General features: G+C 43.5%; 2 protein-coding genes across 2 annotated transcripts; both read right to left on the bottom strand.

Annotated features, from left to right (window-relative positions):
• Nucleotides 1-285: 285 nt before the first annotated feature.
• LOC310723385 (uncharacterized protein) lies at nt 286-3,013 on the bottom strand. Its single transcript, XM_083536330.1, has 4 exons — nt 2,834-3,013; nt 914-1,160; nt 577-604; nt 286-484 (listed from the first exon to the last, which is right to left on the bottom strand). The coding sequence occupies exons 2-4, from the start codon at nt 1,130-1,132 to the stop codon at nt 402-404; spliced, it is 330 nt and encodes a 109-aa protein (XP_083392456.1). The 5' UTR covers nt 1,133-1,160; nt 2,834-3,013; the 3' UTR covers nt 286-401.
• Nucleotides 3,014-8,372: 5,359 nt separating this feature from the next.
• On the bottom strand, nt 8,373-22,837 carry LOC310723364 (importin subunit alpha-5-like). The gene is made up of 15 exons (XM_083536286.1): nt 22,726-22,837; nt 21,901-22,034; nt 21,650-21,763; nt 20,984-21,083; nt 20,711-20,805; nt 20,133-20,264; nt 18,887-18,975; nt 18,445-18,544; nt 18,091-18,260; nt 14,131-14,209; nt 13,903-14,028; nt 13,694-13,821; nt 12,590-12,765; nt 12,298-12,475; nt 8,373-8,506 (listed from the first exon to the last, which is right to left on the bottom strand). Exons 2-15 carry the CDS (start codon nt 22,024-22,026, stop codon nt 8,455-8,457), a joined length of 1,665 nt encoding a protein of 554 aa, XP_083392412.1. The 5' UTR covers nt 22,027-22,034; nt 22,726-22,837; the 3' UTR covers nt 8,373-8,454.
• Nucleotides 22,838-23,332: the final 495 nt, after the last annotated feature.

Genomic DNA, 23,332 nt, shown 5'->3' with positions numbered 1-23,332 from the left:
TCTATAAACAATACGAGTCAAATACTCAAGAACTGTTCAAATCAGCTACTTGAAGACTTTTCCTCAAGTCATATTGAAATTGGTGACTTTTCACTTTTAATGAAGGGAGTTTTGCAGGAAGGTATCTATACTTTTATGATGATATGATGAGTACAGACTCACACACAGTGGACAAAAAAGGCATAAAAAAGTCATAAGGTGACTGTGTTCATTTACTGTTGTTTATAATGATTTTGTGTTAAACACTGTGTATGTTGGTGTTAAAGCAATAAGGACGTTCACGTGTACATTTCTGTATGTGTTTATTTAGCGCTTCTGGTGAATTTCTGGAGTTTACACTGAAATGTCATCCTGTGTGATAGATTATGATCTTCATAAAACTCATCAGTAAAGCTTGACCATCACTCTGGAGGGGTCTGCTGCAGTGCCTGTTTGGAACCTTTCATTTTCCTCACATATTCATGGAGATCTTCTTCTCTGATCTCTGTGGAAAAAAGCGAAAATATTTCCATACTATGATTTTATTTAATGCATTTCAGTTATATTTGTGAGAAGAAGAGCAGGAATAACACACACCTACTACACCTGGCATTGGTTCAGTCGGCTTTTAAAAGGAAAAAGAAAGAAAAATCATGTTACCAGGAACAGACAATAATGACCAGGACAAGCAATAATTATACCCGATATTTACATTATATTTACACATTATATAAAGAAGGACACATGATAAACCATACAGTTGTGTGAAAATAATTCATTTCCGGTTCTATGAGTCTCATAATAGAGGACAACATTAACATTAGAGACTGCAGGGGTCTTGGTTATATACCCAGACGATAGCTTGAGAACGTTTAAAATCATAAATTGCTTCATCAGTTAGTTTTTGGACTTATGATTCATAAATATTACTCACCGGCACATACTTTTCCTTATTGTATTTCTTATTAAACAGATTTTCCAGATGGTTTAGATAGGCTTTCTCCTTCTCTTTGATTAACTCTGTATTCCCGTCTCTCAGAGCCAACCCAAACTCCAGTACCTCCTTTGTCGGTGCGGTAAATCGAAAGTCGTCCACGAACGCGACCCACACCGTCTTTGCGGTCTCAGTTGACGAACCAGATGCAGTGTCCATGCTGTTACACTGTCTCTGTCTCTAAAACCTGCAAATGAGCAGCACATCTAACACTTGGTATCTCATCTACTGGCAGAACAATGAAATCACACACACACACACACACACACACACACACACACACACACTATATACACAGAGCTCTGAAGTTTATTTGCAGCAGCGGCCCCTCGGCACCGCCCGATTCTCTCAAGTTTTTGCTTTCAATTTGACCTATTGTTCAGAATCGACCAGCACAAATAGAAATGATAGCAACTTGTGAATCGGATCAAATGCAGACAAATTCATCCAATTAAAATCAATTGTTTAATATATTTCAAATATTCAAATGTATCAAAAAATATCAAAGAAATTTGTCCCCCAATGAGTGAACTGAAGAGCAGAGCTCGATGTACATGTACAACACCACAGCTCTCCATGTCTGCAACAGAAATGCTTCATTCAAGCACTAATTCATAAGGATTCCATGCAACATAAGTGTTTTTATTATTATTATTATTATTATTATTATTATTATTATTATTATTATTATTATTATTATTATTAATATAACCTACAATGTTAAGAACTTTGATAAGAATGATAAGAATGTTATTCCAATAACAGAAGCTGAAGCCTAAAGCTGTGTAATGTTACTTGGTGACTGAAGGAAGTGTCTTTGTTCTGATGCCTTTTACTTTTTATAAGTCTGATCACATCTGTCACACCTTAATGGCCACATGTCTGCTTTCGATTCTAAACATGGCTGGAAAGAGTATGAATACTGTAGATTTTAAAATGAAATCATCAACAAATCATCTCTTTCTCTTTCAGCTTCCATGTTGCCTAGTAACGAACGTGCTCGCAGCGGGATCACAGAATTTACCCGGAAACAACAAATCCGGATTTCTGATTGGCTGCTAGGCGGCATTTAACTCTATAGCGCTCGAGACAGCGATGACCTCGACATAGAAACTTCTCTCTGTCTGTCTGCGTCTCATCCATTCATACAACATCTCCCTCACTTCTCAGCGTGAGAAACACAAGGTGTGGTGTGTGTGAACCGGGTAAAATGTGTGTCTCAAGGTGAATGTGTGAGACTTGAGATTCCTGAATTATTATTATTATTATTATTATTATTATTATTATTATTATTATTATTATTATTGAGAAACAAATCTATGGAAGCATAGAGGTCAGTAAACCTTCTGGTCATTTCAGAAAGAGAAAATAAAAAAGGTCTGTATTTTCATTTTTGTAAAACTCCAGAACCAAACCAATGTAACGGAGCGTTGTGAAAAGGGGGAAGTTCCCCTAAATACTTTTCTCTAAGAAAATAATAGAAACGGAAGCAGGATACCGAAAACAAACAGTCCGACTTTTGATTGTACTTCATGTTATGAACAGCATCACTGTGCGCAGGTGCGATAATAAATCTCTCTCTTGCTACGGCAAGTCCCGAGGGAAAAAAGAAAACTATAACACACCCATAAAATGAACACAGCGCCCTCTTGAGCTATCACACACAATTACACCCAAAAACACTTTTACACTACTAAAGAACAAGTCATTTTCCTGTTGAAACAGAGAAAACAGGAAATGACGATTTTAATTGATGACACAGAAAGATGACTTTTTATGTAATCAGGGGAACACGCCAAAATGAGGGACAAGATACTATAGCTGGAAGATCAAAACAGGTTAGTCAGTATGGAACCTCACCTTAATATGACGTTAGAATGGGGAAAAATATGAATATCAGACTACTTGTCAGACTATCACTCTGTCTCAGACTATCTCTTGGTTTTTCAGCAAGAAATGCAAGACTTTGTGCTGAATGCTACTGTTTATAGACAGTATAAGCTCCGCCCAATTCTGACCTGAGACCACTGTGACGTAAACGAATGAGTTGTGTTGCTTCTGCAGTACCGCGCTTTGGGCAGCAGGTGGAGTAATATCTGCACATGCAACGCGCACTTTTCGGCTCTGTTTTTGATCGGCACCATTTAATGGGAATGAATTTAAACAAAGTTCAAAGTTCATTTGCTGTGATACAAATAAAAGACCCCGGTCGAAGACGTCTCCCCCGCCACCACCACCGGCCTTTGAGATCTCGACCGAGAACCGCTTCGCCCCTCTCCGCGAGACGGAACGCGACACTGTGATTCTCGGAGATTCCATCGTCCGGCATGTCCGCGCTACCGGAGCCAAAGGTAAGGTGCACACTCGCTGTTTTCCTGGTGCTCGTGTTCTCGATGTCGCTGCGCAGGTACCCGCGATCCTGAAGGTGAACTTCGGAGCGGTTGTTCTTCATGCCGGAACGAACGACACCAGGCTGAGGCAAATGGAGATCTTAAAGAGGGACTTCAGGATCCTGGTGGAGACGGTACGCAGCACATCGCCCACAACGAGGATCATAGTGTCAGGACCTCTTCCCACTTACCAGCGAGGGGCTAAGAAGTTTAGTAGACTTTTAGCTCTAAATGAATGGTTACAGTCATGGTGTCGAGAACATAAACTTCTCTTTGTTAATAACTGGAACTGTTTCTGGGAGCGTCCTAGGTTCTTCAGCCCTGATGGCCTGCACCCCAGCAGAGTTGGAGCAGCAGTGCTATCAGATAACATCTCTAGGATACTTCACACCATCTGACTGGTAAGACATCAGGAAATCTTCAACTATAAGAACACGCATACTACAGACCAAATAGTTACAAGTGAACACACAGCCCAGTTTATAGAAACCGTATCTATTCCTCGTGTAGTAAAACCAAGAATTAAATACACAACATCCAGAAATAATCCTATTGCAGTTAAAACTGAAAAATGCCAGATAAGCAAACACCAAAAAGTTCTAAAGTTTGGTCTTTTAAACATTAGATCACTTGCTCCCAAAGCACTGATTGTAAATAAGATGATCACAGATAATAATCTCTCAGCACTCTGTCTCACTGAGACCTGGATTAAACCAGGTGATTATATGGGTCTAAACGAGTCGACACCGTCAGGATATGTTTATAAGCATGAGCCTCGTCAGACTGGTCGTGGGGGGGGGGGGGGGGGGGGTAGCAACCATTTATAGTGCCCCTCTTAATGTTAGTCAGAGATTAGGATTCAGCTTTAAATCATTTGAAGTGCTCGTTCTTAAAGTTGCACTTTCAGACATGCATAGAAAACTCGCTCTGGTCACCGTGTACAGACCCCCAGGGCCCTACGCTGATTTTCTTCAAGAGTTTGCTTGTTTTCTTTCAGACCTCTTGATCAGTTTTGATAAAGTGCTGCTTGTAGGAGATTTTAATATTCATGTAGATGATGTAAACGATGCTCTAGGATTATCATTTGTTGACTTATTAAACTCTTTTGGTATTAAACAAAACGTCACCAGACCAACTCACCGTTTTAACCACACACTAGACTTAATAATATCCCACGGAGAAGACGTCACTGATATAGATATTTTACCTCAGAGTGCTGACATCACAGACCATTACCTCATACTGTACACACTACCAGTAGAGCAGATTAGCCGTGTTTCACCACGTTATCAACCTGGTAGGACTATTTTTCCAACCACTAAGGACAGATTCATAAATAACCTGCCTGATTTATCTCAATTTCACCCTAAACCCATAACTGATAATAATCTTGATGAAATAACTAACTTCTGGAGAGAGTTTGCTGCACTGAAAGTAAAGGGGCTGAATTTTTCAGTTTTTTATTTGTTAAAAAAGTTTGAAATATCCAATAAATTTCGTTCCACTTCATGATTGTGTCCCACTTGTTGTTGATTCTTCAAAAAAAATTACAGTTTTATATCTTAATGTTTGAAGCCTGAAATGTGGCAAAAGGTCGCAAAGTTCAAGGGGGCCGAATACTTTCGCAAGGCACTGTATTTCTTAGAAAAAATGTGCAATACCACTTTTTATTTATAAAAGAAATGTGCAACTGGATGCTTCTGTCACCAAAACAAATCTATTAAAAGTGCAAATATACTGTCAGGGATTCACCCTGCCACGCCCCCCCCTCTGTAGCTGTCAGGGATTCACCCTGCCATGCCCCCCTCTGTAGCTGTCAGGGATTCACCCTGCCACGCCCACCTCTGTAGCTGTCAGGGATTCACCCTGCCACGCCCCCCTCAATAGCAGTCACGCTGCTTTCCAAGATTACCGACAGCTGTGGCTCATTAAAGAACAGACTACTTAAACTCACGTTCTTGAGTCACAGGCTGTCGGTCGTTATATTGTCAAGCTGGACAATTGCGTGGCTGCTCGACCGCCGGCATTCACCGCTCGCTGTATAGCTGAACTCCACTTCCGAATTGGACTACTCATTGCCGAAGGCTTTATGGATTATTCTTGGGACATTCGCGCTCATAGTGGACAACGCGTCTTTGTTTATTGTTTTCAACGGCTTGTGAGTGTTTTGTGTTGTCACAACCGCTCCTCGCGGTTCAGATCCACAGAAGCCGGATCATGCGAGCGTGGCTGCGCCACGCCCCTCAGAGAGCACGAGGGGATTACCGGCTTGTTACTCTGGGAAAAAAGACGAATTGGGCGGATTTCTGCAAGGCATCGGCGAGTATGTGGCTGTTAACATTTCCCGGTTTCCTTCCGAACGAGCCAAGATTGCCCTCTGTATTTCCCTCCTGTCTGGTGAAGTTCTTGCCAAAGCCAGCTCACTATGGAGCACCAAAGGGGGCAAATTCGGCTCACTCGCCGAATTCAGCGGGCTGCTTCTGGGGAAGTTGGGGATAGAGGTGGTGGATCTCCACTACAGTCCCCTTGAGGAGGAAGGTGCTCCATTCCAAGGTTCTCAAGAGCACGCGGCTCCGTGCCGGATCTCCCATGAGCCTGCAGCTCAGCCCCAATGTTTTGATGAGAGGGCTGCTTCATCTCAGGATCTCTACCAGCGTGCTGCTGTGTTCCGGGGTTCTCGTGGACGCACCACACCATCTCCGAGCGTCGGCGAGCACACCATGCCGTCACAGAGCTTCTACAGGCGTGCCGCTCTGTTCCGAGGTTCCAGTGGGTGTTCCACACCGCCACAGTGTCTCCAGGAGCGTGCTTTTCCGCCACAGAGAGCTCCGCCCAGCTCCAGGTCCCTAAAGAGAGCTCCGCCCAGCTCCAGGTCCTTCAAGAGAGCTTCGCCCAGCTCCAGGTCCTTCAAGAGAGCTCCGCCCAGCTCCAGGTCCCTCAAGAGAGCTCCGCCCAGCTCCAGGCTCCTCAAAAGTGCTCCGCCCAGCTCCAGGCTCCTCAAGAGGGCTCGTCTCGGCTCCTGGTCCCTCTTGAGAGCACGACTCTGCTCCAGGCTCCTCCCGAGAGCATGTCTCTGCCTCCGAGCGACCCCACTAGCTCATCTCCGCTTCAGTGTCCCGAAGAGAGCTCCACTGATGCCGTGGACCTCCAGGCGAGCCCTTCTCCGCTCGTGTATCTCCAGGCAGGCTTCACCCCGTTTCCAGGCTGCCCAGTAGGCTCCGATCTGCTCCTAAGGGTCCCAAGGAGCGCCCCTACGCCCAGGGGTTTCCCTGTGCACTCACCCCGGCTCCAGGACTGCGAAAGGGAAGTCGAACCGCTGCCCCCGGGTTCCACCGAAGGCGACGGCTCGCCCCACAGTCCCGCAGAAGGCGACGGCTCGCCCCCGGGCTCCACAGAAGGCGACGTCTCGCCCCCGGGCTCCACAGAAGGCGACGTCTCGCCCCCGGGCTCCACAGAAGGCGGCGTCTCGCCCCCGGGCTCCACAGAAGGCGACGTCTCGCCCCCGGGCTCCACAGAAGGCGACGTCTCGCCCCCGGGCTCCACGCAGGGCGAAGGATCTCATCCAGGCTCCACGCAGGGCGAAGGATCGCATCCAAGCTCCACAGAGGGCGACGTCTCACCCCCAGGTCCTCTTCAGGACGACGGATCGCCCCCAGGTCCTCTTCAGGGCCACGGATCGCCCCCAGGATCCCCGCATCAGTCCTCCAGGTCCCTCTGACGGCGACATCGGTCCTCCAGGTCCCTCTGACGGCGACGTCGGTCCTCCAGGTCCCTCAGAGGGTGGTACGACGTTCCTGGTCTCCGCCCGGGACGTCCTCCGCTCCCCGGTCATTGTCATGGTTGCCGTCCAGTTCCGGTTCCCCGCCATGGAGGTCGCTCCAGCTACAATCCCCGCCAAGGGCTTTACTCAGCCTCCCGTCAGCACCGAGGGCGTGGCTCCGTTCCGGATCCTCCTGCAAGGTGTTGTTCCGTTCCGGCTCTCCGCAAAGGATGCTCACCAGGCCTCTGTTGCTCCCAGGCGTCTAAGGAGGCCTTCCTCGCAGTGCCCTGGCCCGCCTGGCATAGGTGGGTTTTGGGGCGTCAGGTGTCGCCCCTGGAGGGGGGGGTACTGTCAGGGATTCACCCTGCCACGCCCCCCTCTGTAGCTGTCAGGGATTTACCCTGCCACGCCCCCCTCTGTAGCTGTCAGGGATTCACCCTGCCACGCCCCCCTCGATATCAGTCACGCTGCTTTCCAAGATTACCGACAGCTGTGGCTCATTAAAGAACAGACTACTTAAACTCACGTTCTTGAGTCACAGGCTGTCGGTCGTTATATTGTCAAGCTGGACAATTGCGTGGCTGCTCGACCGCCGGCATTCACCGCTGGCTGTATAGCCGAACTCCACTACCGAATTGGACTACTCATTGCCGAAGGCTTTATGGATTATGCTTGGGACATTCGCGCTCATAGTGGACAACGCGTTTTCGAGCGGATGTCTTTGTTTATTGTTTTCAACGGCTTGTGAGTGTTTTGTGTTGTACGGTTTGAAATAAAAGGACATGATTGGACTTCTGCTTCCGCGTCTGCAGCCTGACATATACATTACACAATCAAACGATTTCTGATTCCGATTCTGAATGAAGGAAGGACAGAATAAATTCATTTATAAATAAATAAATTGAATGAATAAATGAATATGTAGTGTTTTTCAAATGCAGGTATTTGCTAAAGTGTGCTGAAATAAGTAGAACAGTTACATAAAAATACATATTTAAAAAAAAAACACACAAATTATATACACATTCTGTCACCCAAATGGTTTTTTAATGAAAATTGTCCATTATTTAATCAATTTAATTTGTGCCAATTTAATATTTTAATTAATTTAATTATTGTAATAAAAATATTGTATTGACTTGATTTATTCTATTTTATTTATATATATATATATATATATATATATATATATATATATATATATATATATATATATATATATTTATATATTTATTTATTTGTATTTAAATTAAGCAGGAATTTTATTTAAAATCATAAAAAATGTTTAAAAAATGTCAACTTTTGATGTTCACAAATGTTAGTAAATGTTACTAAAAAAACAACAAGCGATTGTATGTTTCGCATTTCTTCCCCCTAACTGTACTGAAATTGAACTTAACCGGGACCTAACAGACTCTTAACTGGACGCAACTTTTAGTTTTTAATGCTTGTTTATGTTTTATCTTTTCTGGGTTCGGTGGTGGGAATTACTGTAAGGTGGGCAATATGGGAGTCTTTCGAGTCAAGTCAAGTCAAGTCAAGTTTATTTGTATAGCGCTTTTCACAACAGACATTGTCTCAAAGCAGCTTTACAGAAAACAACAGTGAAGGTGAATGGTGTGCGTTTGTCCCTGATGAGCAAGCCGTGGCGACAGTGGCAAGGAAAAACTCCCTTAGATGATATGAGGAAGAAACCTTGAGAGGAACCAGACTCAAAGGGGAACCCATCCTCATATGGGTGACATCAAAAGTTTGGTCATAAATCTTTCAACAATACAGAACAATTTGTGATCATCATAGATCCAGCATCAGCTTCTCCATGCCAGGGCCTTTAAACACTCGGCATCTACTTCTCCATGATCATCCATAGGTCCATAATCTTCACGAGGTGGGACGTGACTGGAGCTGGCCAAACCTCAGGATGCCTCGGGATGGGGAGAGAAAGAGAAGCAGTGGAGAGGAATTAGCGTAGCTGCTGTTCATGATATTAACAGCACAAGTTGATAATGTGCATGTGATCAGATGTTCTGGAGCACAAGGTTATGATGTGATGTGTGTGATGTGTGTTATGTGTAGGCTTTGCTAAAAAGATATGTTTTTAATCTACACTTAAACTGGGAGAGTGTATCTGAACCCCGAACACTGTCAGGAAGACTATTCCAGAGTTTAGGAGCTAAATGTGAAAATGCTCTACCGCCTTTAGTGGACTTTGCTATTCTAGGAACTACTAGAAGCCCAGAGTTTTGAGATCTCAGGGAGCGTGGCGGATTGTAGCGTGTTAAAAGACTGGATAGATACATGGGAGCCAAACCATTTAGTGCTTTATAAGTGAGTAGCAGTAGTTTGTAGTCTATTCGAAACATAATAGGAAGCCAATGTAGGGACGATAAGATTGGGGTTATATGATCGTATTTTCTTGACCTAGTAAGAACTCTTGCTGCGGCATTCTGAACTAACTGAAGCTTGTTTATTAATGATGCAGGACATCCACCTAGTAATGCATTACAGTAGTCTATTCTAGAGGTCATAAACGCATGGACGAGCTTCTCTGCATCAGATATAGATAACATATTTCTTAGCTTAGAAATATTTCTAAGGTGAAAGAAGGCTGTTTTTGTAACTTGATTGATGTGATTTTTGAAAGATAAGTTGCTGTCTAAAATAACTCCCAGGTCTTTTACCGTTGAACTAGTAGTTACAGAACAACCGTCTAAATGCAGGCTGAGATGCCGGAGCTTCTGTGTACTATTTTTTGGGCCGATGAGCAAAATCTCCGTTTTATCAGAATTTAATAGCAGAAAGTTATGGGTCATCCAATCTCTTATTTCTTCAACACACTCAGTTATGCGAGCTAATTGAGCTGTATCGCCTGGTTTGGATGAAATATATAGCTGGGTATCATCAGCATAACAATGGAAGCTAATTCCATGCCTTCTAATAATATTTCCTAATGGAAGCATGTATATTGTAAAAAGCAGGGGTCCCAGAACTGACCCTTGTGGCACGCCATAATTTACTAGCATTATCCTGGATAGCTCTCCATTTAAATCTACGAAATGGTAACGATTGGACAGGTAGGATTTAAACCAGCTTAATGCCTGTCCCTGAATACCGATGTAATTCTGTAAGCGATCGAGGAGAAGATCATGATCTATAGTGTCGAACGCAGCACTAAGATCTAGTAAAACTAATAGGGAGATGTAGCCTTGGTCTGAAGCTAAAAACAGGTCATTAGTGATTTTAACTAGAGCAGTTTCTGTGCTATGATGGGGCCTAAAACCTGACTGAAACTCTTCAAAAATATTGTTCTCCTGCAAGTGGTTACATAGCTGGGCAGCGACAATCTTTTCTAAAATCTTAGACATAAATGGGAGATTTGAAATTGGTCTGTAATTCGATAGCGTGCTTGGATCCAGATTAGGTTTTTTAATGAGGGGCTTAATAACTGCTAACTTGAGGGATTTAGGGACATGACCTAACGATAGTGAGGAGTTAATAATATTTAAAAGAGGCTCACCAGCTGTATATAACACTTCCTTCAGTAGTTTAGTGGGAATTGGATCTAACTGACATGTTGTTGATTTAGCTTTCATAATAGCATCATACAGCTCTTCCTGTCCTATACATGTAAAACAGTGTAGTTGTGGGGTTGTAAGTACGATTGTGTCGGGAGATGCTGTCAGAGGTTGAACTGCCACAATTGTTTTTCGAATGTTATCTATTTTTTCAGTGAAGAAATTCATAAAGTCTTCACTACTAAACTGTGATGGACCACATTTTTCAGATCCCTGATTTGTTGTTAATTTAGCGACTGTACTGAAAAGGAACCTGGGGTTGTTTTTGTTATTTTCTATGAGTTTGCTCAGGTGTTTAGCTCTAGCAGCTTTTAGCGCCTGTCTGTAGCTAAGCATACTGTCTTTATACGCAATTCTAAATACCTCCAATTTAGTTTTCCTCCATTTTCTCTCCAGATTACGTGTTGTTCTCTTTAGGGCATGCGTATGACTATTATACCAAGGTGCAGGTGCTTGTTCTCGAACCTTTTTTAACCGGATGGGGGCAACAGTGTCTAAAGTGCTAGTGAGGATAAGGTCTATGTTGTTCGCCATCTCATCAAGATGATCAGCAGTTATGGGTTTAATGTGAAACTGAGATAAATCAGGCAGGTTATTTATGAATCTGTCCTTAGTGGTTGGAATAATAGTCCTACCAAGTCGATACCGGGGTGAAACACGGTTAATCTGCTCTACCGGTAGTGTGTACAGTAGGAGATAATGGTCTGTGATGTCATCACTCTGGGGTAAAATATCTATATCAGTGACGTCTGCTCCGTGGGATATTATTAAGTCTAGTGTGTGGTTAAAACGGTGGGTTGGTCTGGTGACGTTTTGTTTAACTCCAAAAGAGTTTAGTAAATCGACAAATGATAATCCTAGGGCATTGTTTTCATCATCTACATGAATATTAAAATCTCCTACAAGCAGCACTTTATCAAAGCTGATCAAGAGGTCTGAGAGAAAACAAGCAAACTCATGAAAAAAATCAGCGTAGGGTCCTGGGGGTCTGTACACGGTGACCAGAGCGAGTTTTCATTGCATGTCTGAAAGTGCAATTTTAAGAACGAGCACTTCAAATGATTTAAAGCTGAATCCTAATTTCTGACTAACATTAAGAGAAGCACTATAAATGGTTCCTACACCCCCCCCACGACCAGTCTGACGGGGCTCATGCTTATAAACATATTCTGACGGTGTCGACTCGTTTAGACCCATATAATCACCTGGTTTAATCCAGGTCTCAGTGAGACAGAGTGCATCGAGATTATTCTCTGTGATCATCTCATTTACAATCAGTGCTTTGGGTGCAAGTGATCTAATGTTTAAAAGACCGAACTTTAGAACTTTGTTGTGTTTGTTTATCTGGCATTTTTCAGTTTTAACTGCAATAAGATTATTTCTTGATCTTATTTGTGTTCCAATGCTGCAATGGTGGGGTTTTTTTTGGCGGTTAATCTGGCTCTATATTCCTAAAGTCGCTCTTTGAAAATAAGTTACAGCAGATAAGAAAGGAGCAGGAAAGGTGAAGGTTAAAGAAGTTGACAAGCAACACAGGCTCTTGCAATGTGACATGCTTTAAGATCATTATATACATATTAAGCACTCTCTTGCTGTGGCTCTTCTGGTTCTCGGAGTTCTGAGTTCTCCATCGGTTCATCGCACTGCTGCAGGTCAACAGCAGGTGCCAGGTCTGGGTCCTCATCTTTGGGGCTTAAGTAATTCTCAATCAGTTCAAATGCTGTCTGACGGATTTCCTCGTTTTCATGGCTTTTTAGGTGCTCCAGCGTTCGGTGGTCTGCAAGTGAAAGGGAGCAAATGAGTCCTTAATAATTTAAGACTAAAACCTTGTGAAAAGTTTGGTTTTTTTATTAGGAGTTAAAAAAATAGAAGCCTGAATGTGTGGAGTTACCGAATTCTGCCTTGACGATGCCAAAGTACGGATTGATTCCTCCTCCTTCCTGGGCCTCCATCTGTCCCAGTTTGAGTATGTTCTCCAAGCCAAGCAGTGCATACCGCACAATATCGGAGTTACTCTGACTTAGAAGGTAACAGAGAGACCTGATACAACCCAGCTCCACCAAATGCCTGTTTAAAGAAAATCCTTTTAATTTTCCTTTTGTCTTGACAGAATGAAGAAAACAGGCATCATTATTTAAAGGTCAAAGGTGCCTTTTTCCCCATGCGGTCTATAATGGCTTAATAAATCACAAGTTTTGCTCTCTACCTTTTGTGTAAGTAAATAAATACAATATTTAACTAATTATGGTCAGATTTGGGGGAGTGGTGGCTCCAGTGGTTAAGGCGCTGGGTTGCTGATCGGAAGGTCTGGGGTTCAAGCCCCGGTATCGCCAAGCTGCCACTCTTGGGCCCTTGAGCAAGGCCCTTAACCCTCTATGCTCCGGGGGTCCCTTACGAGGGAAATATCAAGGTCCGTGACGTGGGGCCACTTTCCCGTGGGCTCACCACCTGCAGGAGGGACCGTAAGGGACGGTGCTGTGAGGATTGGGCAGCAGTCGAAGGCGGGGGCCTGCTTAGACTGCTGCCCCCGCGACCCGAATTACGGATAAGCGGGAGAAAATGAATGAATGAATGAATGAATGGTCAGATTTGCCATACTATCTGATGAGGTTCGATCCTGTTATTATAGCAAGTGATCATATCTGACCCTACATTCACACCAGAACGCTACAAAGTCACATAATAGAAAATTAATTATTATAATTTTATATACAGCAGCAAGCAACAAAGTGACAATGAAAATAAGATGTTCTCAATTTGATGCATTTATAGATCAGTTTTACTATAACTGAAATGAAAAAAAATATAACACCAGACAGTGCACACCCACTGAGTGACAGCAGAGGTCAATACACACCCACAAGACTAGAAGCTGCATAAGTGACTTGTTAAAGATTGTGCTGTTCATCTACTTTTTTTGTATTTATTTTTATTAAGAATGTTTTTTACACAAATTATATTCATGTTTGTATAGTTAGTTTTAAGTCATACAGACCTGATCTGCTCAGCAGAGCCCCTGACCGCAGCAACGGTGATGGCCCATCCTGCATCAAACGTTGACTCGATCCTCTCCAATTTAAGCGCATGAATAAGTCCAGAAAACATACCTTTGTCTATCACCCTCTAAAGAAAAAAGGAAGGGGACTCTTAATTAAGTACAAACATACTATAACTGAGTATATACTGAGTCTAAAAGAAACACACCTGCATTTGTGACTGGGTACCAGCAGTGATTCTGGCGACCATAACACAGGCTTTTGCCCTAACGTTTCCACTACCGAAATATATCAGGTAATGTAAACCCTTAAGGACAGAACAATCCAGCATCACCTGTTCAGGTAAAACACAAAAACACTTTAAACATCCCAAATGTCCTTTTTTAACTGGCACGCGAAAAACACATTTCTAAAGGTAAAACTTTGTTTTTATGACCTCTCTCTGGGCATTATTTCCTACGATGATGTTGTCCACAACGTGAAGCGCAGAAAGGACAACTTCATCATCTACATGTCTACAAAAAAAAAAAAAAAACTTTAAAAAATAAGAATAGAGTGAAGAATCACAGATCTGAACAGCAAAATAAGATGGAGTTTATCACTGATCTTACAATCATTATATGAGCTGGAGATTTTTGTCTTTTCGGTGTTTTGCACACTTGTATACAGGCTAATGTGTACAATAAATAAAACCTTTTATATCCACATGTATGCATTATTTAATCACCATCCATCTTCTCCCGCTTATCCGATGCCGGGTCGCGGGGGCAGCAGTCTAAGCAAAGATGCCCAGACTTCCCTCTCCCTAGACACTTCTTCCAGCTCTTCCGGGGGGACACCAAGGCGTTCCCAGGCCAGCCGGGAGACATAGTCTCTCCAGCGTGTCCTAGGTCTTCCCCGGGGTCTCCTCCCAGTGGGACGCGCCCGGAACACCTTCCCAGGAAGGCGTCCAGGAGGAATCCGGAACAGATGCCCGAGCCACCTTAGCTGACCCCTCTCGATGTGGAGGAGCAGCGGATCTACTCTGAGCTCCTCCCGAGTGACTAAGCTTCTCACCCTATCTCTAAGGGATCGCCCAGCCACCCTGCGGAGGAAGCACATTTCGGCCGCCTGTATCCGGGATCTTGTCCTTTCGGTCATGACCCAGAGCTCATGACCATAGGTGAGAGTAGGAACGTAGATTGACCGGTAAATCGAAAGTTTCGCCTTGCGGCTCAGCTCCTTCTTCACCACGACAGACCGGTACATCGACCGCATTACTGCAGAAGCTGCACCGATCCGTCTGTCAATCTCCCGTTCCACCCTTCCCTCACTCGTGAACAAAACCCCAAGATACTTAAACTCCTCCACTTGCGGCAGGAACTCCCCACCAACCTGAAGTGGGCAAGCCACCCTTTTCCGACTGAGGACCATGGCCTCGGATTTGGAGGTGCTGATTCTCATCCCAGCCGCTTCACACTCGGCTGCAAACAGTCCCAGTGCATGCTGAAGGTCCTGGTCTGATGAAGCCAACACGACAACATCATCTGCAAAGAGCAAAGACGAAATCGTGTCGTCACCAAACCGGACACCCTCCGACCCCTGGCTGCGCCTAGAAATTCTGTCCATAAAAATTATGAACAGAACCGGTGACAAAGGGCAGCCCTGCCGGAGTCCAACATGCACCGGGAACAAGTCTGACTTACTGCCGGCAATGCGAACCAAGCTCCTGCTTCGGTCATACAGGGACCGGACAGCCCTTAGTAAAGGGCCCCCGACCCCATACTCCCGGAGCACCCTCCACAGGCCGCCGCGAGGGACACAGTCGAATGCCTTCTCCAAATCCACAAAGCACATGTGGACTGGTTGGGCAAACTCCCATGAACCCTCCAGCACCCTGTAGAGGGTATAGAGCTGGTCCAGTGTTCCACGGCCTGGACGAAAACCACATTGTTCCTCCTGAATCCGAGGTTCTACTATCGGCCGTATTCTCCTCTCTAGTACCCTGGCATAGACTTTCCCAGGTAGGCTGAGAAGTGTGATCCCCCTCTAGTTGGAACACACCCTCCGGTCCCCCTTCTTAAAAAGAGGGACCACCACCCCGGTCTGCCATTCCAGAGGCACTGTCCCCGACCGCCACGCGATGCTGCAGAGGCGTGTCAGCCAAGACAGCCCCACAACATCCAGAGACTTGAGGTACTTAGGGCGGATCTCATCCACCCCCGGTGCCCTGCCACCGAGGAGTTTCTTTACTACCTCGGTGACTTCAGCTTGGGTGATGGACGAGTCCGCCTCTGAGCCCTCAGCCTCTGCTTCCTCAATGGAAGACGTGACGGCGGGAATGAGGAGATCCTCGAAGTATTCCTTCCACCGTCCAACGACATCCCCAGTTGAGGTCAACAGCTCCCCACCTCTACTGTAAACAGCATTGGTGGGGCACTGCTTTCCCCTCCTGAGGCGCCGGACGGTTTGCCAGAATCTCTTCGAGGCCAGCCGATAGTCCTTCTCCATGGCCTCACCGAACTCCTCCCAGGCCCGAGTTTTTGCCTCGATAACCACCCGGGCTGCAGTTCGCTTGGCCTGCCGGTACCCGTCAGCTGCCTCAGGAGTCCCACAAGCCAACCAGGCCAGGTAGGACTCCTTCTTCAGCTTGACGGCATCCCTTACTTCCGGTTTCCACCACCGGGTTTGGGGATTGCCGCCTCGACAGGCACCGGAGACCTTACTGCCACAGCTCCGAGCGGCCGCTTCGACAATGGAGGTGAAGAACATGGTCCACTCGGACTCAATATCTCCGGCCTCCCTCGGGATCTGGTCAAAGCTCCGCCGGAGGTGGGAGTTGAAGATCTCTCTGACAGGAGGCTCGGCCAAACGTTCCCAGCAGACCCTCACAGTACGCTTGGGTCTGCCGAGTCTGTCCAGCTTCCTCCCCCGCCATCGGATCCAACTCACCACCAGGTGGTGATCAGTTGACAGCTCCGCCCCTCTCTTTACCCGAGTGTCCAAGACATACGGCCGCAGGTCAGATGAAACGACCACAAAGTCGATCATCGACCTACGGCCTAGGGTGTCCTGGTGCCACGTGTACTGATGGACACCCTTATGCTTGAACATGGTGTTCGTTATGGACAAACTGTAACTAGCACAGAAGTCCAATAACTGAACACCGCTCGGGTTCAGATCAGGGGGGCCGTTCCTCCCAATCACGCCCCTCCAGGTGTCACTGTCGCTGCCCACGTGTGCATTGAAGTCTCCTAGTAGAACGACGGAGTCCCCAGTCGGAGCACTGTCCAGCACCCCTCCCAGAGACCCCAAGAAGGCAGGGTACTCTATACTGCCGTTTGGCCCGTAGGCACACACGACAGTGAGAGACCTATCCCCGACCCGTAGGCGCAGGGAAACGACCCTCTCGTTCACCGGGGTAAACTCCAACACATGGCGGCTGAGCTGGGGGGCTATAAGCAAACCCACACCAGCCCGACGCCTTTCACCATGGGCAGCTCCAGAGTTGTAAAGAGTCCATCCTCTCTCGAGGAGTGTGGTTCCAGAGCCCAGGCCGTGCGTAGAGGTGATCCCGACTATCTCTAGTCGGAACCTCTCAACCTCACGCACAATCTCAGGCTCCTTCCCCGCCAGCGAGGTGACATTCCACGTCCCTAGAGCTAGCTTTTGTGTCCAGGGATCGGGTTGTCGAGGCCTCCACCTTCGACTGCTGCCCGATCCTCTTAGCACCGGCCCCTTAGGGTCCCTCCTGCAGGTGGTGAGCCCACTGGAAGGCGGCCCCACGTCGCTCCTTCGGGCTGAGCCCGGCCGGACCCTGTGGGGGAAGGCCCGGCCACCAGGCGCTCGCATACGAGCCCCAACCCCGGGCCTGGCTCCAGGGTGGGGCCCTGGCTGCGCCATACCGGGCGACGTCACGGTCCCTGATGTAGTATCTCTCATAAGGGGTTTTGAACCGCTCTTAGTCTGACCCATCGCCCAGGACCTGTTTGCCTTGGGAGACCCTACCAGGGGCATATAGCCCCGGACAACATAGCTCCTAGGGTCATTCGAGTACTGAAACCCCTCCACCACGTTAAGGTGGCAGTTCAAGGAGAGGTTATTTAATCACATTCAAAAAAAAAGTCATGTCTAGCCTATACCACTGTAATATGCAAATTACTTTGCTGGAATCAGAATATTCATAAAGTGAATCTATACATTACTAGCCTTTTCTGAATTTTGATCCTCTATAGAAAATTATTGTGGTATGCAAGTTAAATATCAGCTAATTAATGCACCACCTGTCCAGCCTTCCACCTGCAGTAGATGTAGAATTGTGCATTGTGTGGACAATGTTGTGGACAACAAAAATCCCCATGACTATATGTCTAACTGCACACTTTACCACCTTCTATGCCTGAGAGTAATATCTTACAGTAGCAGCTCCGACAGTCTGGGGCACACGCCCAAGTCTATAACGGATTGGATCTTATCTTCATCCCTGTCCCTGCTCAGGAGGCTGAGCGTCCAACATACATCAGACAGAACATATATGTCATTCACATTCAAAAGTAGCCAGGAGAGCACGCCGAGGCACAGTGACACCTACACACACACACACACACACACACACACACACACACACACACACATATATATACACACATACAGTTAGTATTCAATATGTTAATTAAATATGTTTATTAATGCTCTTATAAAAACTGCCAAGCTGCAATAGAAATTCATAGAATAAAATATAAATCTAATGTGCTTAATTTAGGAGTATTACCTTGTTGAAATCTGGAGGTGGGTTCCTGCCTGAGCACATCTTTCTCAGAGCCCAAACTGCATTTCTCTGAGTAGTCAAGCGATTCTGATTGGTCAAGAGCCTGTATAACATACACACAACATATTAACAGTTCTTGTGTGTGTGGGTGTGTGTGGGTGTATATATATATATTTATTTATTTTTATATTAGTCACACCTAAATATTCAGGTAATTAAAAAAAAATTATATTACACAAAGATAACCAGAGAAGATCAGGAAGGGGGAAAATCACCAAATGTGTGTCTGTGTGTGTGTGTGTGTGTGTGTGTGTGTGTGTGTGTGTGTGTGTGTGTGTGTGTGTGTGTGTGTGTGTGTAATGATGATTATGTGAACTGCATGGGAAAGATGCTGCAGCATATAAAGTTCTAAAGTAAATTAAGGACATTTTTTAAAGAAACCTACTGTATAATTAAGGGAATGATGTTGCAATCCAACACATAATCTCTACACTCTGTGCTGGCTCCTGCAATTATTCTCAACGCCAACAGTGCCTGCACGGGAACACAAGACCATGAGAAAAAAAAATGGACAGATAGAGCATGACTCAAAACTATAGTTCAAAAACAGAAAGAAAGGTGGACAGAGGTCCATAGAGACAATTATGTGTGTGTCTCTCTCTCTCTCTCTTTCTCTCTCTCTCTCTCTCTCTCTCTCTCTCTCTCTCTCTCTCTCTCTCTCTGTCTTGAGAGACAGACACAGACAAAGAGAGTCAAATAGAACCATTAGAGACAAGAAACAAACAGACAGAGAGGGACATACAGACAGAGAGACAGACAGACAGACAGACAAACAGACAGACAGACAGACAGACAGACAGACAGACAGACAGACAGACAGAGATACATAAACAGACATGCACACAGACAGAGACACTCCCAGACAGTTCCACTCATTCACACAATAGAACAAATTCAAATGCAACAGGATTCAGGATTCCCCTGTAGGACAAAGCAAGTGTTTGGCTTTTTGCCAGCAATATGTAAATATTTTGTATTGTTCTGTTTCTACACATATGCAATACACTTGTCCAGATACATGCTGCATGACGGTGCAGCAGGTCATGTTGCCGTCTCACAGCTCGAGGGTCACAGAACCTGAGGTCAGATTACTGTCTGTGTGGTGTTTCACATGTTCTCCCCATGGCTGTGTGGGTTTCTCCTACCTCACAAAAACATTCTGGTGGGTGGATTATCCATGTTAAATCATTCCATGTGTGAATGAGGGTGTTCATTACCAGTATTGCCAAATTCACCACTATCCTGAATCCCTCATGACCCGTCCCGGACCACTACAATTACTGTATATTCAATAATGAAGTCAGTCTTAAAACATGCTTAAGAATCTAAGACTAAGGGAAAAGGTTGAGGAAACAGGTCTTTTGTTGCTACGGTAACCTGATTCTTTAGCAAACACATTACTGGGAATGTAGCTACATTTCAATATACCGATAAAATAGAGAAATAAGTGAATCTGTTGCTAAGTAACAGAAACAGACGCGACTGAGTCAACCGATTTACAGTTTGATCATTTCTAATCGATCGGCTCATTCCATTAATACACACACACACATACTGCTAACACCTGGTTAAGATGTGCTCTGCACTTTTTAAAATAATCAGATGGAGAACTGCAGTATGGTTGATTGTACCTGGTCCTGGACATCCACATTTTCTGAGCTAACCATCTCTATGAAGATGGGCACAGCACCAGCCTGGATCACCACGCGTGTCTGGTCAGATGTGCCAGAGGCGATGTTTGTCAAAACACATGCTGCATCAAACTGTGGAGATACAACACACAGTCGAAACAATGGCATGACCTTTTTCAGACCAAGCAGATCACACACACACACATTCCTCCAGCATGAAGGAGGCATGAGGTGGCGTGGTGTGTTTATTGTCAGATGGACCCTACATTTACACAGTAGCAAGCTATACACAAATATTCAGTTTAAATATCCTATAGCTCCACTCATGCATTTTATTGGATTATTTAACAGCAGTGATATATTCTTTATACTATTTATACTAGTTGTTTCAATAATAACAGGAAATACATAACTTTTAAATAAAAAAGCCCTACTGAAGTGGGGCCAAAAGCAAAGCTTTAAAGGACATCTAAGAAACATCTTGACATCTCGTATTGCTATATTTTGATCTGTAACCGGGGCAGCAACATCTCATCACTAAACATGAAGAGTCACTGATATTTTTGTGTAGGCTTCACCTGTAACCTGGGGTCCTCCTTTGTCTTCAGGAACTCCACAAAGCGCTCCACTACACCAGGAGTGGCTATGACTTCATCAATGGGGGGGTTGGGCTCTAACAATGGGACAGACATCACTTACATGAGCATCTATACACTACATACATACACTGTCATATTACATACACAGTGTGTGTGTATGTTATGTGGCTGACCCCATGAGGATAAATGTCAGTGAAAGGTCTTCGCAAGTATAATAAGACTGTGTGTGTGTGAGATTTTTTTTCCTCTAACTTTTACACATAAGCTTCCTGAAGCATTGCATTCCCTCAATCTGCTGTTCTATAAAACTGGAGAAGATCATCTGGGTCATGTCCTCGGATATAACACCACCCTGACAAATAAAGCACAAGACCTCGGTTAATTGAAGTATGTTCATTATAAGACAACAACCCTGGAGAACATACATAGTGCACTCTATATACATAATAAACAGTGAATACTATAACATTTAGCCACAAAAAGCTATATAAATTTGAATATTATATATATATATATATATATATATATATATATATATATATATATATATATATATATATATATATATATATATATAATATTTGAATATTGAATTGAAGGAGAAGCCACTGAGCATGTGTACTGTGTGTATATATGTATATATATATATATATATATATATATATATATATATATATATATATATATACATATATACACACGCACACACACACACACACACACACACACACACACACACACACACACACACACACACAGTACACATGCTCCTAGTGGTTTCTCCTTCAATTCAATATTCAAATATTATTTACAAATGTATTATTTGAATAATCACTATTGTTATGTAATATAAGTTCACATAGGGTTACAATTTAAAAAGGATGTACATGCTTGTGTTTTTGAGTGCAGGCATCTTACTGTCACTTGTTCCATGTTATTGGCCTGAGATTCCAGGTAGCCACTGTCTGACATCCGATCGACCTGCATTGTGCAGTCGTCCTCCACTGTGGCCGCATTCCTCCATTTGTACAGCTGTAAGGCCATACAGATACGCACATTTTTTTTTTAACAATTTATGCTGTTTCTGCCACCAAGGTAAACTAAGTGAACTCTGCTTCTACCCACTACAGAGCAGTTCATAAAAACACTGAAGCTGCTCATCATCTCACCTGTTCGTCTTTCTTCTGTTTGCGTAGCTGCAGGTCGACCTCCTCCCTCCTCCTCCTCATCTCATCAGTGTAAAATGATTTGTTCTTATAGCTCCGGAGTCGTGCTTTGTAATTTTCTTGACTCATGGTTTAGACTTTAAGGGAAAAATACCAAACAATACCAAAATTAAAATGTGTTACAGGTTAAATCCTGTAATCCTACAGCACTGCAAAGTTCTGAGGATTAAAACTCAATGCTGGAGAATTAATGACGAGAAGAACTTATAGTATGATAGTATTAAGTATAGTACTATAGTATTATTATATCTATAATACTATAGTGCTGTAGTATTATAGATATAATAAAATTGTTGTTGAAATGTGAGGGGTGTACTCACATATACTTATATACACTTATATATATATATATATATATATATATATATATATATATATATATATATATATATATATATATATATACTTAATACTATAATACTATAAGTACACCCTAAGTGATAACAGCTTTATTTCGCTTAACCATGCAAAGACACATGTCCTATTCATCATTTTCATGTTTTTATCTGCTTAAGCAGTTAAAATTTCTTGCTTTAAGTACAATTCTCTCATACTGACCACTGGATGTTCAACATGACAAAGAACTTTGAGGATTTGAAAATTATAACTGTTGCTCTACACAAAGATGACAATAATGGCCGTATGTTTATTTATTTTTAGAGGACAGTATTCACTAATAATTGAACTATTGCATTATCCAATTACATGGTTTATGTTTTAATATATTGCTTATCGTGCATCTTATGAATTTACTCATTCAAAAGTTACCTTCTTTAAAACGATTCTGTAGAAGAAATAGATACAATCAATAAAAGTAGCGCTCCACCACTCAGACGCACTGATGAGAGTGTTAGGTGGCGCAACTACTTATATAGGCCGTATAAGCCCCGCCCACTTCTGATCCAAAACCGCTGTGACATAATCACCTGTTTCCAAAAAAAAACCAAAAAACAAAACAAAACGCTATATACATGTGTGTGTGTGTGTGTGTGTGTGTGTGTGTGTGTGTGTGTGTGTGTGTGTGTGTGTGTGTATGTATATATATATATATATATATATATATATATATATATATATATATATATATATATATATATTTTTTTTTTTTTTTTTTTTTTATTATCAGTTTTAAGGGGGGTATGCAAGACAGAATTTTGGGCCCCCATATATATATATATATATATATATATATATATATATATATATATATATATATATATATATATATATATATATATATATATATACACAATGTTATATTATTATTAATAAGATAATTTGTATTGTTAAAAAAATTTATCATTTGCTATTGCATAATGTTACAATATAAATGATATAATGAATATAAATGAATATAAATTATTTTAATTTTTTT

Source organism: Silurus aristotelis, assembly GCF_946808225.1.
Source record: "Silurus aristotelis genome assembly, chromosome: 3".
Lineage (NCBI taxonomy): Eukaryota > Metazoa > Chordata > Actinopteri > Siluriformes > Siluridae > Silurus > Silurus aristotelis.
The sequence above is the reverse complement of the archived record's forward strand: the minus strand, read 5'-3'. Positions and strand labels throughout refer to the sequence as shown.